This window comes from Sipha flava, unplaced genomic scaffold, assembly GCF_003268045.1.
Source record: "Sipha flava isolate LNK unplaced genomic scaffold, YSA_version1 117_pilon_pilon, whole genome shotgun sequence".
NCBI classification, from domain to species: domain Eukaryota; kingdom Metazoa; phylum Arthropoda; class Insecta; order Hemiptera; family Aphididae; genus Sipha; species Sipha flava.
This window is the reverse complement of record NW_020271741.1, coordinates 1,675,429-1,696,425: the sequence shown is the minus strand read 5'-3', so window position 1 is coordinate 1,696,425 and position 20,997 is coordinate 1,675,429. Positions and strand designations below refer to the sequence as shown.

General features: G+C 27.9%; 2 protein-coding genes across 2 annotated transcripts in view; one reads left to right on the top strand and one right to left on the bottom strand.

The window, feature by feature from the left end:
• The window catches only part of LOC112693384 (transformation/transcription domain-associated protein), a 35,781-nt gene that overhangs the window by 6,609 nt on the left and 8,175 nt on the right, over positions 1-20,997 (top strand). The window contains exons 10-41 of the mRNA XM_025568427.1: positions 508-714; positions 778-1,103; positions 1,175-1,481; positions 1,596-1,741; positions 2,136-2,283; positions 2,345-2,493; positions 2,567-2,658; positions 2,748-3,031; positions 3,095-3,292; positions 3,368-3,550; positions 3,616-3,814; positions 4,447-4,748; positions 5,034-5,217; positions 5,324-5,556; positions 5,655-5,775; positions 5,861-5,994; positions 6,052-6,213; positions 6,315-6,569; positions 6,657-6,933; positions 6,996-7,201; positions 7,481-7,648; positions 8,553-8,693; positions 8,762-9,088; positions 9,167-9,271; positions 9,334-9,684; positions 15,934-16,082; positions 16,205-16,443; positions 17,473-17,849; positions 17,932-18,204; positions 18,268-18,518; positions 18,581-18,752; positions 18,843-19,010. Of these exons, the coding sequence (XP_025424212.1) occupies positions 508-714; positions 778-1,103; positions 1,175-1,481; positions 1,596-1,741; positions 2,136-2,283; positions 2,345-2,493; positions 2,567-2,658; positions 2,748-3,031; positions 3,095-3,292; positions 3,368-3,550; positions 3,616-3,814; positions 4,447-4,748; positions 5,034-5,217; positions 5,324-5,556; positions 5,655-5,775; positions 5,861-5,994; positions 6,052-6,213; positions 6,315-6,569; positions 6,657-6,933; positions 6,996-7,201; positions 7,481-7,648; positions 8,553-8,693; positions 8,762-9,088; positions 9,167-9,271; positions 9,334-9,684; positions 15,934-16,082; positions 16,205-16,443; positions 17,473-17,849; positions 17,932-18,204; positions 18,268-18,518; positions 18,581-18,752; positions 18,843-19,010 (6,834 nt within the window). The remainder of the gene's footprint in view (positions 1-507; positions 715-777; positions 1,104-1,174; positions 1,482-1,595; positions 1,742-2,135; positions 2,284-2,344; positions 2,494-2,566; positions 2,659-2,747; positions 3,032-3,094; positions 3,293-3,367; positions 3,551-3,615; positions 3,815-4,446; positions 4,749-5,033; positions 5,218-5,323; positions 5,557-5,654; positions 5,776-5,860; positions 5,995-6,051; positions 6,214-6,314; positions 6,570-6,656; positions 6,934-6,995; positions 7,202-7,480; positions 7,649-8,552; positions 8,694-8,761; positions 9,089-9,166; positions 9,272-9,333; positions 9,685-15,933; positions 16,083-16,204; positions 16,444-17,472; positions 17,850-17,931; positions 18,205-18,267; positions 18,519-18,580; positions 18,753-18,842; positions 19,011-20,997) is intronic.
• On the bottom strand, positions 19,489-20,782 carry LOC112693394 (beta-1,4-N-acetylgalactosaminyltransferase bre-4-like). Its single transcript, XM_025568439.1, has one exon. It carries the CDS (start codon positions 20,649-20,651, stop codon positions 19,632-19,634), a length of 1,020 nt encoding a protein of 339 aa, XP_025424224.1. The 5' UTR covers positions 20,652-20,782; the 3' UTR covers positions 19,489-19,631.

The following is a 20,997-nucleotide window of genomic DNA, read 5'->3' as shown; positions in this document are numbered from 1 at the left end:
AAACACTCAAACTGTTGTCATTATTACTATCTTTGTTTTTTTTGAATCAACATGTGAGGTAGATGTATTACATGTTTTACTATAATGAGATGCTATGTCACTATCACTTAGACATTCAAATTCTTTTTCATTTACAGCCTATTTACAATATTGCCTTAATATTAGTGTGATTTGAAATTGATGTAGTCTGCTCAAGAAAGCTTATATATTACTATTTTCTTCATTATCTTAGTCTTGATCTAAAATTTTTGGCTAGGAAAGTTAACTTACTTGCAAATATGTTTTCCCAAGCTTCATGTACTGTGGAGTAGCATTTTTTAACTAACATTATTTTTCATCCTTAACTTACATACAATATACTGCTTGTGCACCTTACTAATTATTTATTACTTATGCCTTTAATTTTGATACATACACATTTTCAGAAGAATGAATGCAGTTAATCTGGGTTGTATTTCATGGTAGTTCATTTGCATGTACTATTAAATAATTAATTTTATATTTCAGACTAATAAAGATGATGATTCTGGAAATACGCCAAAATTACCAGTAAAACCACAACTTGTCAAAGTTTATTTAGGTCTAGTTAAATGGTCTTTACAAGCAATGGATGTACATATGGTAAATCCATTAAATAATCAAAATACAAATGCAAATGTTTTAAGACCACGATCAAAAGAAGAAAAGGAAGCAATGGATCATTTGAGTGGGATTGTAAGTATTATTTTATATTTATTATCAACTAATACATTTATATATGTTTTTTTTTTTTTTTAGTTTTCTCTTTTACCTCCTACTACATTCAAAGAAATATTTTCTACTACTATTGCATATTTCGTTGAACGAGTAGAAAAAAATCATGCTCTAATGTATATTAGTGAATCACTTTTGAATAATAGCCTCAATACATCAGATACATCTTCAATTTTTGCAACATTGTTATTAGAACATTTAATTAGTAAAATGGAAGACATGGGTAGCGGAAATGTTGAACGAAGTAATTTGTATTTGAAACTTTTTAAACAAGTTTTTGATACCGTTAATCAATATTCAATTGAAAGTGAACAAACACTTCAACCATACCTTAATCAAATTGTAAATAGGTAAGTCATAGAAAATATTTTGATTTAATGGTATGAATAAAATTTGTATTTAATATATAAATAATTTCCAGCTCAATGAAACTAGCTTTAACTGCCAAGGATCCATATTATTATTTTTTACTTTTACGTCCATTGTTTCGTTGCATTGGAGGAGGAGCACATGGAGTTCTTTATCAAGAGTTTTTACCTCTTTTACCAAATTTATTAAAAAGCTTAAATAGTCTTCAATCTGGTTTACATAAACAAGATATGAAAGATTTATTTGTGGAATTATGTCTTACTGTACCTGTTCGTTTAAGTTCACTTTTGCCCCATTTGCCTCTTCTTATGGATCCATTAGTTTCAGCCTTAAATGGTTCTCCATCATTAATTATTCAGGTTAATATATTTAATATCTAAATTTTAGAAATATTTTTTTTAATTTTTTTTTATTTATTTATTTTTTTTAATTGTAATGAAAAACATTATTATTCATTATTATTTATTTTACAGGGTCTTAGAACATTAGAATTATGTGTTGATAATCTACAAACTGATTTTCTTTATGAACATATTCAACCAGTAAGGGCAGACTTAATGCAAGCTTTGTGGCGATCATTACACAACACAAATGACAATGTTTATCCTGTTGCATTTAGGTAATGTGTAATTAAAGTTATTTATTTGGGAATTTACAGTGGGAAATGAAATTAATTTTAAAATAAATTATAATTTTTAATTTATTGTTAGTTAATAACAGATTTTATTAACTTATATGAATAAATAGTTATTTATTAAGATATATTTTTTTGTATCTATTATTATATAATAAAATAATAAAAATAAAAAATTAGTAAATAGTTAATGCTTGTAAATTAATATTTAAATAAATATATAAATAAAAAATTCTTATCTAGGAGTATTATTATATTTGTAAAGTACGACCAGTTTAAAATTATAAATTCAAGAAAAAGGCAAATTTAAAATGAAAATATATTTTTATCAAGCAATAATTTTTCCATAAATGTATTAAATGTATTTTTTGTTTTTTAGAGTTCTAGGTAAATTTGGTGGTGGTAATCGTAAGATGATGACTGAACCTCAACGGCTTGATTATTCAATGCATAGGCAATCCAAAAAACCTGCTATTATCATTAAATTTATTGAACATACCGAACCAGTTACATTTAATGTTGATATGGTTAGTATAAGTATTAAAAAATTGAAGAATTAATTTATTTATAATTTATTTATTTGTATAGGCAATTGAAACCGCTGCAGAATCACTAAAGTCGTCAACTGATCCTTATTATCGTAAAAAATGTTGGGAAGTAATTAAATCATTTCTAGCAGCATCTGTTTTATCAGATGATGATAAATCAGTATTGATGAAATTTTTTTCTCATCCTAGGTAAGGAAATAATATTAATGATTTTAGATAATTTTATTAAAGTTTATTTAATTATTAAATTGTAATATTACAGTTTCAAAGAAGGTAAAATATCTAACTTTCAATCAACTGTTTACAAATATCCTGATCCAGTTGTAAGAAACACCTACGTTATGGCCTTGAATGGTAAATATTTTATTGTTATTTTTTATTTTAATTCAATAATGCATTTTGACTGGTATTACAATTATAGTTGATTTATTTATTTTTGATAGGCATTTTTGTTAGTGCCGCTGTTAAAGAACTTAGAGACACAGCTCTTGGAACACTGCTAGATGTTGTCATGCGTTATACTATGGTAGCTGTTTCTCAACAAGCTGGACCATTAGTAAATAGTGAAAAAAATGAAAAGTGTTCCTTTGGTATGGATCCACTTGTATTGATTGATTCAATGGCAACTGTTATGAGCTATCAAGAAAAAGAACTCTTAAAACCTGCAAGACTGGCACTAACTATTATTTTGAATACAGCAACAATTATTATGGGATCCAAAGAAAGAGTATAATAATATTATTATTTTTTGTGATTATTTGAAATTATTTTATACTAGGACATTTTATAGGCCTGCCAATTACCATATATGGAATACATGGTTGATAAGTTATGTGCTTTATGCTATGATCGTGCTTGGTATACTAAATTTGGAGGATGTTATGCCATACAATTTTTTTATAGTAGTATGTCTTCTCAATGGGTTTTTGAACATTTATATTTATTTGTAAAGGCTCAGCTTTTTGTCATCATGGATTTATCTGGAGATGTATGTTATATAAGATATATAGTTTATACACATTCCGTATTTAATTAAACATTATTCTTTGTTGTTTCCTTGTAGGTTTCAAATGGTGTTTTAGATGAAGCAAAAAAAAATTTAGAAAATATGTTGAGAAAAGCTTCATCCCCATTAGATCAAAACTCAGGTTCTCAGCTTCAAGCTTTACAGAAAAAAGCTATACACGAAGTAACATATGAACTCATTCGTCAAGTTACAAGCCCTAATGATTTGCTTAGAAATCATGTATGTATTGCATATATAATAGTAATATAAATTCTTAGTTATTTTATTTACTTTTCTCTGTATAGTCCACACATTTATTGGGTGTGATAGCATCAGCGCAAGGCATTACGGTAACTCAAGTAATGGAACCTCATAAAGAAGGTTTGTCAGAAATTATACCTTTGAGAAAGCATTTGTTACGTCATCAGGGATTTAAAGCTCAAATTGGAATGATGGAAGGAAACACATTTTGTACTTCTTTGTTGCCTCGATTATTTACAATTGGTAATATTTATTTGTTCTTATTAAATTTTTAGTTTCACAATTTCTATTAAACTTAACTATAGATAATACTCGTAAATTATCAATCATCCATTAGTTCAATATTTTAAGTATGATACCAATTAATACATATATATTATAAATTATGTTCAAAAATTAGATTACATTGTAGATTTTAGAATTTTAATTAAGATTCAAAATATAAATACAAATCAATTTTTTTCACATAAACAATAAATTGCATATAATTATCTTGGAATAGAAACTCACCGAAAATAAATTGTTTTTGTACTTAAATAATATTAATAAGACAACTATTAAATAATGATAAATAATTTTATTTTTAATTTAATAGTTTTAAAAATTAACCAATGAAATAAAGAATTGTGAATATAAAGTACATCTTTGGTAATGTATAATTACTATGTATATTTTTGCTATTTATTACATACAATTTTGTATTTTGAATCTCTTGTGTATACAACAAATTTGTAGCTCATTCTACTATTTTTGTCGTTATCCTATAAGAATTAGTAAATACTATAAAATCTTAGTTCTATTTTATTACAAATCTGTTTTGTATATGTTAAATAAGTATGTGTAAATGATTTTATATATAAACTTTTCTCCTTCAGATTTAAATATAAAAGAACACAACTTATTTTATCATGAAGTATCAAATTTATGTGAAGCCAGTGATTCAGCCATGTCCAAATTACCTGGATACAAAACAATGAACCCAGGACAAATGTTATTATTACGTCAAGCTGGGATGAGAGCTCTTGCTGCATGTTATTATATTCCTCAACCAGAAGTAAAAAGTAGAATATTTCATGCTTTATATGGTGCTTTAGACAAAAATAATCCAGATCTACAAGAAACAGCATTTCAATGTTTGAGGAAATTTGTTTCAACTTCACAAATTGATATGCCAATGGTAAGCAAATAAAAAGTGCTAATTCTCGAAAATATATGCCAATTATTAATTATTTATTCAGAACAAATTAAATAAAGTTAAAATTTATTATAAATATTAAAATTCAATTTGTATTAAATTAGAGCATTTTATTAGAAATTGCTTAACTATTAAATACATAAATGTATTATATAAATTAATTAAATTTTACCAAATATATTAAATTGAATATAATGAGTTTGATAATTGTAATAATTAGTAATGATTTTTTTGTTTATATTGTATTAACTTAAATTATTTATTTAGGTACATGAACTAATGAAAAAACAATTAGGTGATTTAGGGGACTATAGAAACTTAACATTAAGTGGTACAAGACGTTTATGGTACTTGGTTCAACTATTTCCTACTAGTTTTAGTGATATGTTTTGCACCCATTTGATGGAAATAATGAAAAAAATGTTTGAAGTTTTAATTCAAATGAAAAAAGGTAACTTATAAATAAAAAATATTTTGCTACAAAGTTTTGTATTCTTAGTCTTTTTTCATAAAAATAATTGTTGAGACTTTAACCAAATTGTGTAAATTTTAATTAGGTATTTCTAAGACTGGAAACTATGAATCAATAATGGTTATTATTATCGAAATGTACAGACAATTACCTGTTGCCAATTATAGGCACATAGAGTCACTTTGTAGGCTAGTCTTGGATAGTGAAAAAAACCTTCAAGTAAGCATATTGTCTCCATTTCACACACCACTTTTGGGATGCTTACTTAAATATCCAACTCAAATTGTACAACTGTTTCTTCAAGATAATCATATAAAGGTCAGTTATTTGTTTCTCAAATATTTAAGACATTGAAATGTATTATTATTATTTCAGTACAAATAAATAATTATATTGAATAATCTTGTTGTTTATAGGAACCTAATTGGATTAAATATTTACATATGATGATAACCAATGACAAATGCCAAACAATTCGAGAAGCTCTTCAGGGCAGTGGACGAAGACTTAATGAATTAATTACATCTTCTCATTCAGGTAACATCTACCCAATAACTATAATCATGAATCTATTTCTTAACTATCCTTATCTAAGAAAAAGTTATTTATTAAATTTGTTTAGATCCTACTAAAATCATTGAATATGAAACTGTAAAAATTATCCATGCTATTGTAAGATTAGATAAAAAATGGATTTCTAACCAAACAGATCTAATTATATCATTATCTGAACTTTGGGCATCTGATAATTATCAGGTAAAGTTAATTACTATTATATTAAATTAAAATAATATAATAATATATTTATTTAAGGAACATTTCTTGAACCCTGGGTATCTTGAATTTTCTCACTGGAATGAACCAAAAATGTTGGCAAAAGTGTTACTTCAGTATTTTATTCATAATCCCAATCAAGTAGATTTACTATTTCATTTAATAAAGGCATTCTGTTTTAGATTCATATCTGATTTTCAGGTAAGTCAATACAAAAATTAATTTTTATTTCCAAACAGTAAAAATGTTTATAGTATTATGAAGTGCAGGTTTAATTATCTAAATCACTTTTATATTTTTAGTTTTTGCGTGTCTATTTAGAAGATATAGTTGCAAAAACATTTTCTCCTCGGTGGAAACGTTTAGCATTCTTTCGTTTTGTAGAAATATTTCAAGATAATAATATGAGTAATCATTTTAAATCCAAAATCTTGCAGTATATTATTCTACCATCTGTTTCGGCTAGTTATGAAAAGAATGAACAACAAATTTTAATTTATGGTACATCTGATCCATCAGATTCAGCTGGAAATATAGTTACATCATATATATATCAGGTATTAAATTAAATCTAACAATACTAAAATATTTAAAATATTTTACACATTTAAGTTAAAAATTAAAATTAATATAATTATCTTTAGTTAATTGTTCATGAAGTTCCACAAGAAATTGGTGAAGATAGTATACGTATACATCTATTGCAACTTGGATGTATGTTAGTCAATGATTTCCCTGTTAATAAAGATAGTACATTTAGTCCAGATGGACTATGTGAAAATTTAAAACGAGTAATGAGTTATGCTTGGCCATGTTTATTAGAAAAGACTTGTGTTGATCCAACAGCTCGATACAGTGGTCATTTGTTATTGTCATACATAGTTGCTTCATATCATGTTAACAGTCGAATCATTTTACAAGGTATTTGAAAAAATTATAATTTAAAAACAAATATTACTCATAAATAATTGTGAATTTTATAGTATTTCATGAACTACTTAAAGCATATCATGTTGAAGTAAGAAATGTTGTTCGACAAGCTTTAGATTTAATAACACCAGCATTATCTATTCGTATGAACAATGGAAATAAATTATTATGTCAATGTACTAAAAAAATTATTGTTGAAGAAGCACATTTAATGCAACAATTATTTCATGTATTGCACTTGGTGGTCAGACATTACAATGTAATTTTTAGTTTATTATAATAATTTTAGATTATAAGTGATTAAATAACTAATACATCTAATAATGATTTTCAATATAATAAAACAATTTATTTTGCAAACTCGTAAAATTTTAAAAAAATTTATGTTAAGATACAATTTTTTCTAATTATTTAAATTATTCATTACATACTCTATGTTTTAAAGTATTGAATAAATATAAGTTTTTAATAATTCATACCTAAAAAAAAAAAGAATTTTCATATTATATTTTAATAAATATCTAATAATTGTTTTTAGGTATATTACCCAATTAGACATAGACTAATTCAGCATATGTTAAATGCAATGCAAAGATTAGGTTTTATGTCTTCAGCTACATTTGAACATAAAAAATTAGCTGTAGAAATGGCTGAAGTTATTATAAAATGGGAATTACAACGAATTAGAGATGAAAACGCAACAGAGGTAAATTATTATGATAATGCATAGTACATATTTTTGAAGTGTTTGAGATACTTTTTTAAGTTTACAATATTTAGATATATTTGTTCATTCATAATTATATATAATGTTTCAGTATCTTACTATTCTTTTTTATAATTTTTTAAATTATTTACTGCTTTAATTTTCCTACATCACAAATCATAATTTATTTTGTTTGAATTTTATAGTATTTTTATTTCATTCTTTAATTATATTCTTTTTTTTAATTAAATAATATTTTTATCATTCATATTTTATATTATTCTACTCCCTACATCTTCATAAATTATTTTTGCACAAGTATTAACTATAAAAAATAAAATATTTTGTTAAATAAATTTACATATAACTATTTTACTATTATTAATATAAACCAATGTTCAACAACTTTTAACAATGCAGCACACTTCATCTCCAACAAAATGTTTGCGGCACACCAATCCATATAATATGTGAACTGTATTTTATATGTGTATGTATATATTTTTATATATGTATATATATATATATTCTTTTATAGATGTGTATATATATACATACATACTTACATTGTTTACAATCTACTCTTATTAGAGGGAGGGTTAATTATTATGAAATACATTAATACGATTGATCAATCGAAATTTCTGCGACAGGCATACTTACAATAAATAATATTGATAATAATACTGATAAATACGTACTTATAAAACAATTTATAGAATTATCATAGCATATTTCAAGGGCACTTACGGCATACTGGTTGAAAACCACTGGTATAAACTACAATATATATATACATTCATTTTTAAATTTCAAATGAATGCTATATATTTAATAAATACACTTTTATTAATTTTATAACTAGTTGTATTCTAATTTTATTCAAAAATTGTATATTTTTTAGAATTTCACTGAAGAAATTGTAAAAAAAATTAAACTTGAACCATCAGTTCCTATACAATCAGATGATATAGACAAAGATAAACCTATTAATAAAAACGATTTTGGTGTTGTTTTCAATTTTCTAGCCAAAATTGCTTGCCAGGTCTGTTTTTAAATTATTTTATTGCATATGTTACTTATAAAACACTTATTTATATATTGTAATTTTAGGTAAATGATGGCATTGCTGGAGGTATGGCAGAACTCTTATCAAAGCGTTGTGTTGCATTATTAAGAACTGCTTTAAAATCAGAAGCTATAATGTCAAGATGCATTGATATGTTAAAATTAGCTTGGATGGAAAAAGTATTTTGTACTGTATCAAATTTAGAACCCGCTGGTAATAATCCTGCCACTGCTATTGCTGTTGCAAATATTGCATCAGCATTTGATCTTTTAGCATTTTTTTTAACTACTTTACCAAAAGATCAACTTTTAAATACTATTAAACCACTTCAAAAATCTTTGTATGAATGTATAAGTACTACAAATATGAAGGTAATTAAAATATTTTTATCAACAAATAAAATAATAATAATAATAATAATATAAATCATTATGAAATTGTTATTTTAGATTGGAAGGATGGCTCATACATTTCTTACACGTTTAATTTTTACTTTTCCTATGATTAAACCATACCTCAATGAACTCGAAGAATTATATATTTTAATAAATGTGGTATGCTATTGAATTATACATTATCTAGTAGTAAAAAATTAACAATTATTTGTATATTTCAGTTAATTGATGAAAGTTTAAATAATTTTGAAAAAAATATATCACAAAATTATAATCGTTTTTTGACATGTGTCATTATGTTAAAAGCAGCCAGTGCCAATAATGCAGCTTTTATCGATAATTTGTCTTCTCGTTTTGTTCATGTATTGCAAAAAGTATGTCGTGAACAGCCACAATCTACAAATACAGAATCTTCAATGGGAATAAGTGAACTAGTTATTCAAAGTCTAGATTTAATGAAAAATAGAGTTGGCAATATGCATATTGAAACTCGAAAGACATTCATTGGAACCATCCTTGTTGGATTGATTGAAAAAACTAATGATGCAAGAATTATGAAAACAATTTTAAAAGTAAGCATTTAGTAATTTAGCATTTAGTAAGTATTTACCCTTGTATTATTCTTTAATGTTCTAATATTAGAAAAGGTATAATTCAAAATTATCAAATTAAATAAGAATTGAAGCAATTAAACAAATTAATACATTTAGAATCAAAGTGCAAGTTTTTTTTAAAGTAACTTTAAAAATAAGTTTTGTATCGTATTATGTCTATTTTTAATCAGTTAATTAACTATTTAATATAAACATTTCCATACCGTTTGTTAGGATCCTGAAGTAGGTTTACTATTAATAAAATAGATTACTTTAAACCATAAAGGTAATAAAAAACCCGTCATTAGTATGTTGCAAATCGCCAAAATTAAAAAAATATCCCAAATAAGTCATATTGTTAGTATCGGCTCAGCAGTCATAGTGTACAGTCGTATTTTTTGTTATCGATATCACGGTGTACTTCAAACCTGTTGATTGTTAGTGTCTTCGGGCGGCGGTTCACGCGCGGATAAATTACCTGCACCATCAAAAATGAAAACTCCTAAAATATCATCCCGTGGACCTGACGCTGACTTCACGACTGCAATTAGTAGGAAAAATGCCCGTAAGTTAATAATTCTACGTCTAATCCGCCTTCTCCTGAGTTCCAACATATCGTGGATAATACACCAATTTTAGTTACGTCTAATTCTGCTTTCAATTACGACAATTCTTTATCTACAACCGGTACGTCATCAGATATGACCAGCAATTTAAACTTCACCGTATCGTAAAATAATCTTTCTTCCACTAATATTTCTACTGATATGGATTCTATTATTTCCAATATTATTCAAAACATGTTACAGAATAATCAACGCACCTTTCCATCAGACTATCACGGTTCTATTTCGATTCTCGTCGAATGTATTAATGTAAATAAAAACCTGGGTCGCTGGCATCCAGTAAAGGCGGCCAAATTGTTCTCCACTAATTTTATCGGCATTAATAATATTAAACCCGCTGGCTTTAATACAATCAAGATTACCTTTGATTCAATTATTAATGCTAATTCATGTTTAAAATCTGCGTCTCTTAGCGAATATGGGTTTGTAGCCTCTATTCCTACAAGTGTCTTGTATTCTTTTGGTGTGATCAAACTCGATAACGATATTTCTGAATGCGAGTTTCGGGAAGGCGTACGGTTCGCCTTTTCCAATCGAAAGCTGTAGACGTATTTCAGTCAACAAGGACGGTGTTATGGTACCCACGCGCATTGTCGAATATAAGTTTGTAACCTCCAAATTGCCTCAACAAATATTGGTGTTCAATATGTTATTTGAAGTTAACTCGAGTGTTCGCTCCCCGGTACAATGTAATCGTTGTTTACGATTTGGGCGTACTCAAAAATATTATCGCAGTGATCCTAGATGCAGCCATTGTAGTATCACCAAGCATTCTATCGCCAAGTGTCCCACCACTCAAACTTCCGATCCTTCTTGTTAATATTGTTAAAGGCCCCATGTGGCTACAGATCGTAGTTGTCAAGAATGGTTAGCACAGAAAGAATTTAAAATGGCTAGTGAAAATATCTCGTATCAAGATGCATTAATATTTAAGAAGAATAATTGTTACACTTCGGTTTTTAAATATTCTGATAAAGTTAATAGTCAGCCTCCTATTTCTAATTATATGTCAACTAAATTCTATTCTCAATCAGAGGACTTTCTGAACCTACCTATAAATGAAAATCATAATTTCTTTAACTCTAAGAAACTTAAGCCTAAAGTTCGCATTTCTTCTCTCAAAAATCGATTCCCTTCTTTCTCCCTGTTCGACGTATTATTCCTCTCCCAATGGTAGTTATTTAAAGCAATGTATAGAGCAGGGACAGATCGATAGTAATAAGAGTAACGATTTATTTTGGATTCATACTTTATCTAATATTTTAGCAGATGCTCTTATAAATTCACCTACGCTTTCCTCTCCTTTTTCCCCCTCCACTCTCCAATCCTTAATCGAATCCTTTCTTCATTCACTACTCCTCATTTCCAATCCGAGCAATAAATAGTTTATCTTTATACTCTGGCAACCATCAATAGTGCTTTAAATCCAGTCAATACCACTAATATTCTTCAGTGGAATGTTAGAAGTTTGATAGCTCGTCTTCCCACTTTACAATATTTACTTTCCTACAACAAATGCTCTATAGCTCTCCTTTCGGAGACATGGTTATTACCGACTCGCTTATTTAATATCCCTGACTTTTCTTTCCTTAGATCTGATCGTCAAGATGGCTATGGTGGCGCAGCAGTTTTAGTTCATAACTCTCTGAGGTCGAGGTTTATCTCGATTGATGGAAACACCCGCAAAACTTTTTCCAACTTTAGAATAGATATTGTCGGTGCTGAGGTTTTTTACCTAATTTGTCTTTGCCTACAGAAATTTGGTCTTGTTACATCCCTAGTGATTCTAATATTCCTCCCATTGTTTGGGTCTCTATTTTTAGACTAGTTCGAAGTAATTCTATCCTTGGTGACGATTTTAACGCCTTCCATCCTGCCTGGGGCATCATTCGTTTTCCCGCCACGGTAATATCATGTATGATAATATTTGTTTCCTCGGGCTTTGTATACTTAATAATGGTAGTCTCACTCATATAAAGCGACCGGGGTTTTCGGATTCCGCCATTGGCTTGTCTTTTTGTTCGCCTGACCTCATCTGGACTGTTTCTTGGTCCACTCTCGACGAGTCACATGGTACTGACCATATTCCTATTCTGATCTCTATGGCTAACCAAATTAATCTCCGTAATTCAAACATAACCGGCGATAATCCAACTGTTAGGGCTGACTCTCGGAATTCTCTCGACTTCAATAAATCTGACTGGCCTTCTTTTTCCCTAACTCAATCTCCTCCTTACCTATAGATATTTCTCCTGATAATTTTTATTCTACTTTTACAAATATTGTTGACAACGTGGCCAAAGATTCCTATAAGGAAAAGCAATTACAAAAAGTATCTTTCCTCTCCGTTTTGGTGGAATTCTTCATGCACGGAGGCGGTTAAAAATAGGTCTCAATTATTTAAGACGTTTCGCCGATTCGGTTAGATCAGTGACCTTTTTAAATATCAGAGTTGTTGTGCAGCCACAACACATATTTTGAAAAATGCCAAAAGAGAGGCCTGAACAAGATTTTGTTCTGGTTTGAGCTCCACTACCCCAGTCCACGTTCTCTGGTCGACTGCAAAATGTTATAAAACATGTGTTTCTCTATCTCGTCATTCTATTAATGATGACTGGTTTCACGATTTTTGCTCGAAATTTGCTCCTTGTTATGTCCCTACTGCCGTTGAAGCCCTCCCTCTCTTCTATCCTCAGGTTCCGTTTCCTCAAGTTCTAACTAATCCATTCACATTATCGCAACTAAACGATACTATTTTTTCAAGGCGTTCACCAGCTCAAGGTCACGATTAAATCTCTCCTTTAATGCTGAATCATTTACCTTCTTGCGCTCTTCTTTTTCTTCTTAAAGTATTGAATAATATTATATCAACTGGTCTAGTTCCACAATCTTAGAGATTTTATAAGGTTATTCCTATTCCCAAATCGAATACGTACTCAAAACTCGACTTGACTGGTGGGTAGAGTACAATTCAATCTTACCATCCAACTTATTTGCTTTTAGGAAAGGTATGGGTACTATGGAGTGTCTTTCGACATTTATTAGTAATACTTACCACTCATTTAATGATAAGGAATTCTTAGTCGCCACCTTCGTAAATATTCGCGGCGCGTATGACTCAGTCAATATCCCTACCTTAGTCTCCAAACTTTTCTCCCAGAATATTCCCCTCTCCTTTTTCAATATCATTTTTTCTTTGTTCTCACATAGATTTCTTTCTTTCACTTCTCTTTTTGGCAATAAATGTTCACGTACTACTTTCTCCAGTCTTCCTCAGGGTAGTTATCTCAGTCCGATATTATTTAATATTTATATTAGTTTCGTTGCTAATCACCTATCCGTTCTCGGCTACAAATGTCTTATTTATGCAGACGATATCGTTGTTTTTTCTTTTAATAAATTTCTAGATTTGGCCATAGTATCCCTAAATCAGGTGCTTTTAGAATTAAATAATATTTTCAACGAATTATCTTTTTCAGTCGCCTATGATAAATGTAAGTCTGTAATCTTTACCAGACGCAGATATTTAGATCCTCCTAACATTTATCTTAACGGTATGCGTATATCTTTTTCTGTCCATGCTACCTATTTAGGTATTATTTTTGACACAAAGTTGAGATGGTTACCTCATATTACTTCACTCGTCTCTTTTGGTTCTCGTTGGACTAATTTCCTTAGAGCAGTTACCGGTACATAGTGGGGTTCTCATCCTACTGCTCTTTTATTGATTTAAAAATCCATTATACGATCCAAACTGGATTATAGATGTTTTCTTTTTGGTTCTGCATCGTGCTCAAATTGGAAAAAATTAAACAAAGTTCAAACCTCTTGTATAAGGAATATCATGGGTTACGTTAGATCAACTCCCCTATCAGAAATAGAGGTTGAATCTTTGTGCTCTCCTTTTAACATTAGGAGTTGATGGGTCGCAGGTAAGTTTCTTCTTAAATCTTTATCCCTCGCTAACTGTGCTATTTTTGATACCTACTATTCATTATATTTAACTTGGCATTATGTCTCTAAATTTCTTCCCATTTTTTCTTTGACTGCAAATTCCATTTCCCCCTTCCATCAATATATTATAACTCATACGAAACATCCCGTGTATGAGATAAGCTATGAAGCCCTTCTGCATTCCACGACGGTACACGTAGCCAACCTTTTCCCAGGCTTCTCCACTTAAGATTTAAAATCCTTCTCTCCTTCGGTAATAAATGATCTTTTTGCGGATTTTATTGAAAGTAATTTTCATGATTTTACGATGGTTTATACTGATGGTTCCGTTTCACCTTTGTCGGCTAGCTACTCCTTTTATATTCCCAAATTAAACATTTCTTTTACTAGTAATCTACCTTATTCTTCCTCTTATTTTACGGCAGAGTGCTTCGCGATTATAGAAGCACTAAATATGATCTCGACCTTCTCAAATAAAAGGTTTTTAATCGCTTCAGATGCATTGTCCGTTCTTTAATCACTCAATAACCTTCTCTTTTACTTCTCACATTTCTTCTTTAGTCCTTCGTATTAAATCTATTCTTTTTAGCCTCAGCCAATCAAACTTTAATATTCAGTTTCTCTGGGTTCCCAACCATGTGGGAATCAATGACAACAAGTACTCTGATTCTTTAGCTAAAATGTCCTCTAATTTTATAAGTCCTTATTTTTCTTTTATTCCTTGTTTCGATAGTTTCAATTGTTGAATAATTTAACTTTACCCAGAACTTCTATTGTCAAGTTCAACCGGTTACGCATAGGTCATTACTTCTTACCTTCTCACGCTTTTAAACTTAACTTAAACGATTTTTCTCTTTGCATGTTGCATATGGAGGAAAGCATTTGTGACCTTTCAAATCTACTTTTTGACTGTCCATCACTCGTCTCACAACGTATTAATCTATTTTCCTCTTTTAATTCTTTAAAAATTCAACTTGACCTCTTCTCCATCCTCAACCCTAAATCTGAATTGGCTGTAAATTTAATTATCTCATTTATTCAGAATGCTGGCTTTAACATATAATTGTTTTTTGCTAATTTATTGTATACATTTTTCTATCTTTTATTATATTCTTAAATTTTGTTTTATTATATCATGTTTGTACTACTAGATAATATGTAGATCTCCTATACTAGATTAAGGTGTATAATTTGTAATTGTCGAGCTAAATATTTCATAAAAGCTCTAAAAAAAAAAAGTCATATTGTGTGTGAAAGTAAAATTATTTCACTAAGTATTTTTTTGTTATTTTTATTTAAGGAATCATCCTTCTATAGTTTATTTAATTTATTGTTTATTACAGCTGTAATGGTTTTCTTAATATCTTTCTAACTTTATAATTGATTTCTGCACTATTGATAAAAATAATTTCTGTATTATTTTCTGAAAGCATTTTTAATAAAATTGAATTGAACAAAATTTTACGATTTTTCTGATATAATATGTTCTCCATTTTCTATAAAACTCATATTTTAATGTTGCATATTTTTTTAATTTTTTTTTTTTTTATATTTATTAAAATATTTTTATCATTCAATTTTAAGTATTAAGTGATCTATTTACTTTATGAAATTAAAAAATTAAATCTTACACTCTTAAACATTTTAGATGTTAGAAGAATGGATGCGTACTACTTCAAATGATGGACCTAATTTACGTGAAAAATCAATACTGCTAGTAAAAATCATGCAGCATATTGAAAAAAAGTTTCCCGATCTAAATGCTCAATATTTAGATACTATTATACATATTTATAGGTAATTTTTTTTTTTATTAGCTTATTGTTTCTTACTTAAAGTAAAGATGATCATGTCACAATAATTGTAAATACAAATTTAATAAAATAATACAGCAATTAAAATTTAAATTCTTAATTCAGGGATGAAGAGCTACGTAATTCAGAACTTGGGCATAAATTAGAAGCAGCATTCTTAAGTGGATTGCGATGTTCGCAACCAGCTGTTCGTGAAAAATTTTTCACTTTATTTAACCAACAAATTAATACTAGATTACCAGAACGTTTATTGTACATAGTGAGTTCCCAAAACTGGGAGCCAATGATGACACATTACTGGATAAAACAATGCATAGAATTAATATTAGCGACAGTTGACCCAAGTAAGAATTTCTAATGTATTTCATCATTTTATATATTTTATAAATTTAACTGTATGACTCTTAGATTTTAAGTGAAGTAAGAAATGTTTTAGTCACCATTTTTACCATATTTGTTTATATTTTGTCTCTGTCTACACGGTTTTAACTAACCAGATGGATTGTTTCAATCATCAAAAGGAGGGATTAACAACCTTTGTCTAGTTGGTACTTTCATAAGATTATCTTTTGAATTTTCCAAATAATTTAAAATAACTGATGATATATTACAAAAATAGTAACAACATTTACGGTTTTTAATCAAATCTATAAAATGTTTGTCATAACACAAAAAATCATAATCGTAGAGACTTGAATGTTAATATCACCATTTTCTAGATTGCATGATTTTCAAATGATTTTGACTTTTTTTTAAGTCTTTTTATAATCATTTATAAATATTTTAAATTTTTAATAGGTTTTATATTGTATGTTGATCAAATTTTTAGGGATCGGTAGGGATTTGAAATATTAATTGGATACTTTTTAAATTAGTATTATTTTACATTACAGTTATAATGTTAAGTGTTAATATTAAATGAATGAATTTAAAATTCAAATAGTATACATAAAATACAATTTTATTTTTTATAAAATTGATGCTTTAACCAACCTGATAATGAAATTATTTAGTATATATTCTAATATGGTAATGTAAACTCAAGCCTTTAGATTCACCTGCCTTCCTTCACTCAGAATGGATTTTTTAAATATACATATATATTGCAGTGTCGTAACTATTTTCTTCGGTGGGAAAGTGGCTGATCAATTTTTACACAACGGTGATTTAGTTTTTCTCGAGCAATGCACAATATTATATGCATTAAATACCTACTAACATAGATAGATAGCTGTAAAAAATGTATAAAAACAATTCATCTATACTAGTCTCTTCATTATGTCTCTCTCAAGTTCTGTAGTTAGACCAAATATTTTTTTAGCAAAAAAAACAAAAAATAAAAATATTTACTAATTATTTTTATATATTTATAGATTTACCAGTAACTCTAAAAGATTCAAGTTCCTCCACATCATCAAAATTACCAACAATTAGAGAATTAGTTAATAATTGTGATTCTTCATTCAAGGAAGAAATCCTGAATATTAATGAAGATATTACAGTTAAATCAGAATATGCAATGGATACTGATCAAATGGTAACTGATAATATTGAAGTTGTTGAGGGTGGTAAATTGGAACCATTAATTACCAGACACATCAAATTTATGGATAATCTTAAAACAATGAAACTTGGAAACATTTGTTCAGCCATTGCTCAACTTTGTCATATGGATTCAAATTTAGCTGAAAAAATATGGCTTGTTTTGTTTCCTGCTATATGGGAATCATTAAATTCAACACAAAAGACTGTAAATATTCATAATAATTATAAATTATAGTTATTTTATAATTTAATTGATTTTGTTACAATAATAAATATGTTGTTTTTAGATATTGTTGCCTGAAATAAACCAATTTATTGTAAGTGGTATACATGTTGTTCAGAGAGATGTTCATCCGAGTGTTATTTCAACATTCTTTGAAGCATTATTTCAATGTCAACCAAGAATCCATTTTAAGCCAAGTGTCATGTTGTATATTGGTAAATCTCATAATTTATGGCATCGTGTTACTTTGTCATTAGAAAAAATGATGATCGATAATAATTTTGAAGTGTCTAAACAAGATTGTTATGAATTTGAACCTGAAATATCTCCTCAGAGAGTATGTTTTTAAAATATATTTTAATTCTTTAATTTTGGGTTTTCTAAAAATATCAATTTTTAGGATGTGATTGATACATTAGCAGAAATGTATAAACAACTTAAAGAAGAAGATATGTGGGCTGGTTTATGGCAAAAACATGCTCAATATCGTGAGACCAAAGTTGCTCTTGCATTAGAACAACAAGGATTATTTGAACAGGCATTATCTACATATGAGGCTTTAATTGAAAAATATCAAAGTGAATTTTCCAGTTCACCTGCATCAGTCATGATTCTAAGTGAAGCTCGTTTATGGGAATCGCAATGGATAAGGTGAATATATAATCTCCAGAACTGTAAAATCTATTAATTTCTGTACATTTTTTATTTCATAGATGTTCAAAAGAACTCAATCAGTGGGACATTTTACTTGAATACTCAAAACTTAATGGCCATCTAAATCCATTTTTAATACTAGATAGTGCTTGGCGTATACCCGATTGGCATGTTATGAGTGAAGCATTAAGTTGTGTTGATAATACATGTCCTAAAGAATTTTTATGGAAGGTATAAAAAAATTCAACTGTACAATCTTTAACCTAATGTACAAGTATAAGTATCAATAATTAGTATTATTAACATGTATTTTTTTAATAGATGTATTTATACAGAGGATTTTTAGCGATTTGTCATCCTGATGAACCAAATTTACCATATGTTACTCGAAATGTAGAAATGGCTAGTATACACGTAATTAGAGAATGGAGGAGATTACCACATATTGTTTCACATATACATTTGCCATATCTTCAAGCTTCTCAACAGGTATGATATGGAAAATTAATTATAACAAAATAACTCAATATATATATCTCAATAAGAATTTTCATTGAGAAATTAAAGAAAAACCTTTTTTTTTCTAAATAATAATCATCTCAATTTTGATGATAGATGATACTAATCAAATTTAAAATTAAATAAATTTTTTATTATATATATAAATATTTACACAAAGTTGGGAAATAATAAATGCTAAATTCTGATTATAATTTACAATGCAAATTACAAATTTAAATATAAATACCTAATTATACCAGCAGTATTTATAATTTTAATCTCACCCTGATTATAAAATGACACTATTCTCACTTAATTTGCAATTAATTTAGGATTTATATATACAATTCATAAAATAGATTGTTCTTCATAAAATAATTAAGATTTTGTATAAATAGAAAATAACTTAGAGTATAGTTAACACAGGAACAATTATTTGAATTAGGCAAATAAACAAAGTAGTAAATTAAATTTAAAATATGTTTTTAATATCAAAATGTATGCCTAATATGGTAACAACTCTTACATTAACTTTTGGTGATGTCTTGGCTCTTCAGTGATTTCTTCCATTTGGTTGATCTTTTAAATTTCAGTACTACTTAATTTTGTTTAAATATTAACTAATATTCTTGTATATAATGGTAATTGCTCATATTTGATCAAGTTATAAGTAACAGAATTAACTCCATCAGTTTTAAATCGTTTTGGACCATTTCTCAAATATTTCATTCTATTTTCATTTGGTGTCTCTTTATCATGTGTTAACATTGTATACCTTGATATATATGGTGGATATCGACAAATTCTATAACCACTATGATAAACTCTGTTAAACATATCATCATCTTCGCCTCCCCATCCATAAAACATATTTGAAAAACCATTGATGTCATGAAATTGTTGCATGGTCATTGCAATAGCACCACCAAATATAGTGTAATAAGGTAATTTATAATTGAAAACATTTATACTAGTACTCATATGTCTTGGACAACTAGAACAACCATATATATTATTTATATTTTCTGGGATTAAATCAACATCATGAAAAATAAAACATCCTGCAAAAGAACGCATTGTAACTTCTCGGTAGCCAACATTGAATAATTTTCCACGATTAAATTCAGCATTAAATGTTTGTTCTATTACATATATTTGGTAGTGTAAATTTTGTTTTTGTAAAAATGAATGCATATGATATAAAAAGGTTTGAAGTTGCTCAGTTCGATTACGATAACATACTATGATTGCAGTATGATGTTGAGAAATACAATTTGTTGGCATCCATTCTCCTCCTAATGATATATTTTGCTTAAAATTATCTAATTGTTTGTTACTCACCACTTTTTGTACATTTATTAGTCTTTTTTCATCATTAATTTCAGCTATTGAACATGAACTTTTACCTAGGAGTGTATATTCATCTGCACTAGTCTTGACTAAATAATTTGGAATATCATTTGAGCTTATGTCAATGATTGTTGGAAATAAAATAATATATGCTATAATTCCAATTACTAATATAATACTGATTAAACAAAATCTTAATATCCAATATAATAATACTTTTCTTTTCATATATATTAAAATTATTTTCATTTTATCTTTTAATTTATTATTTATAGTCATTTATTGAACATAATTTGTTACTGTTAGCTTTTGAAAAAACCGTCTGTCAGATTAATTACTTATTAAACGAACTGGTTGACTGAGTATTGCGGAATAAAGTATTTATTGTCAACTTAATTTCACTAACACTTGAAACTTATCAGTTATACAAAAATGTAAGATAAGAAAAAATACGTTTAAATAATCTATAAACATAACCTCAATTATGTTATTTATGCTATATACTTCAGATTATTATACATCACCGTGCCATGTATGCCTAACATGTACGAACATTCTTTCATGCACGAGTGCTACGCCCATTAGTCCATTATATATAAACTGTGTTCTGGTGCTTCTATGATTT

Bases quoted from the DNA above. Each gene is read 5' to 3' on its own strand.
- LOC112693394 (XM_025568439.1), bottom strand. From the start codon at position 20,651: ATGACTATAAATAATAAATTAAAAGATAAAATGAAAATAATTTTAATA.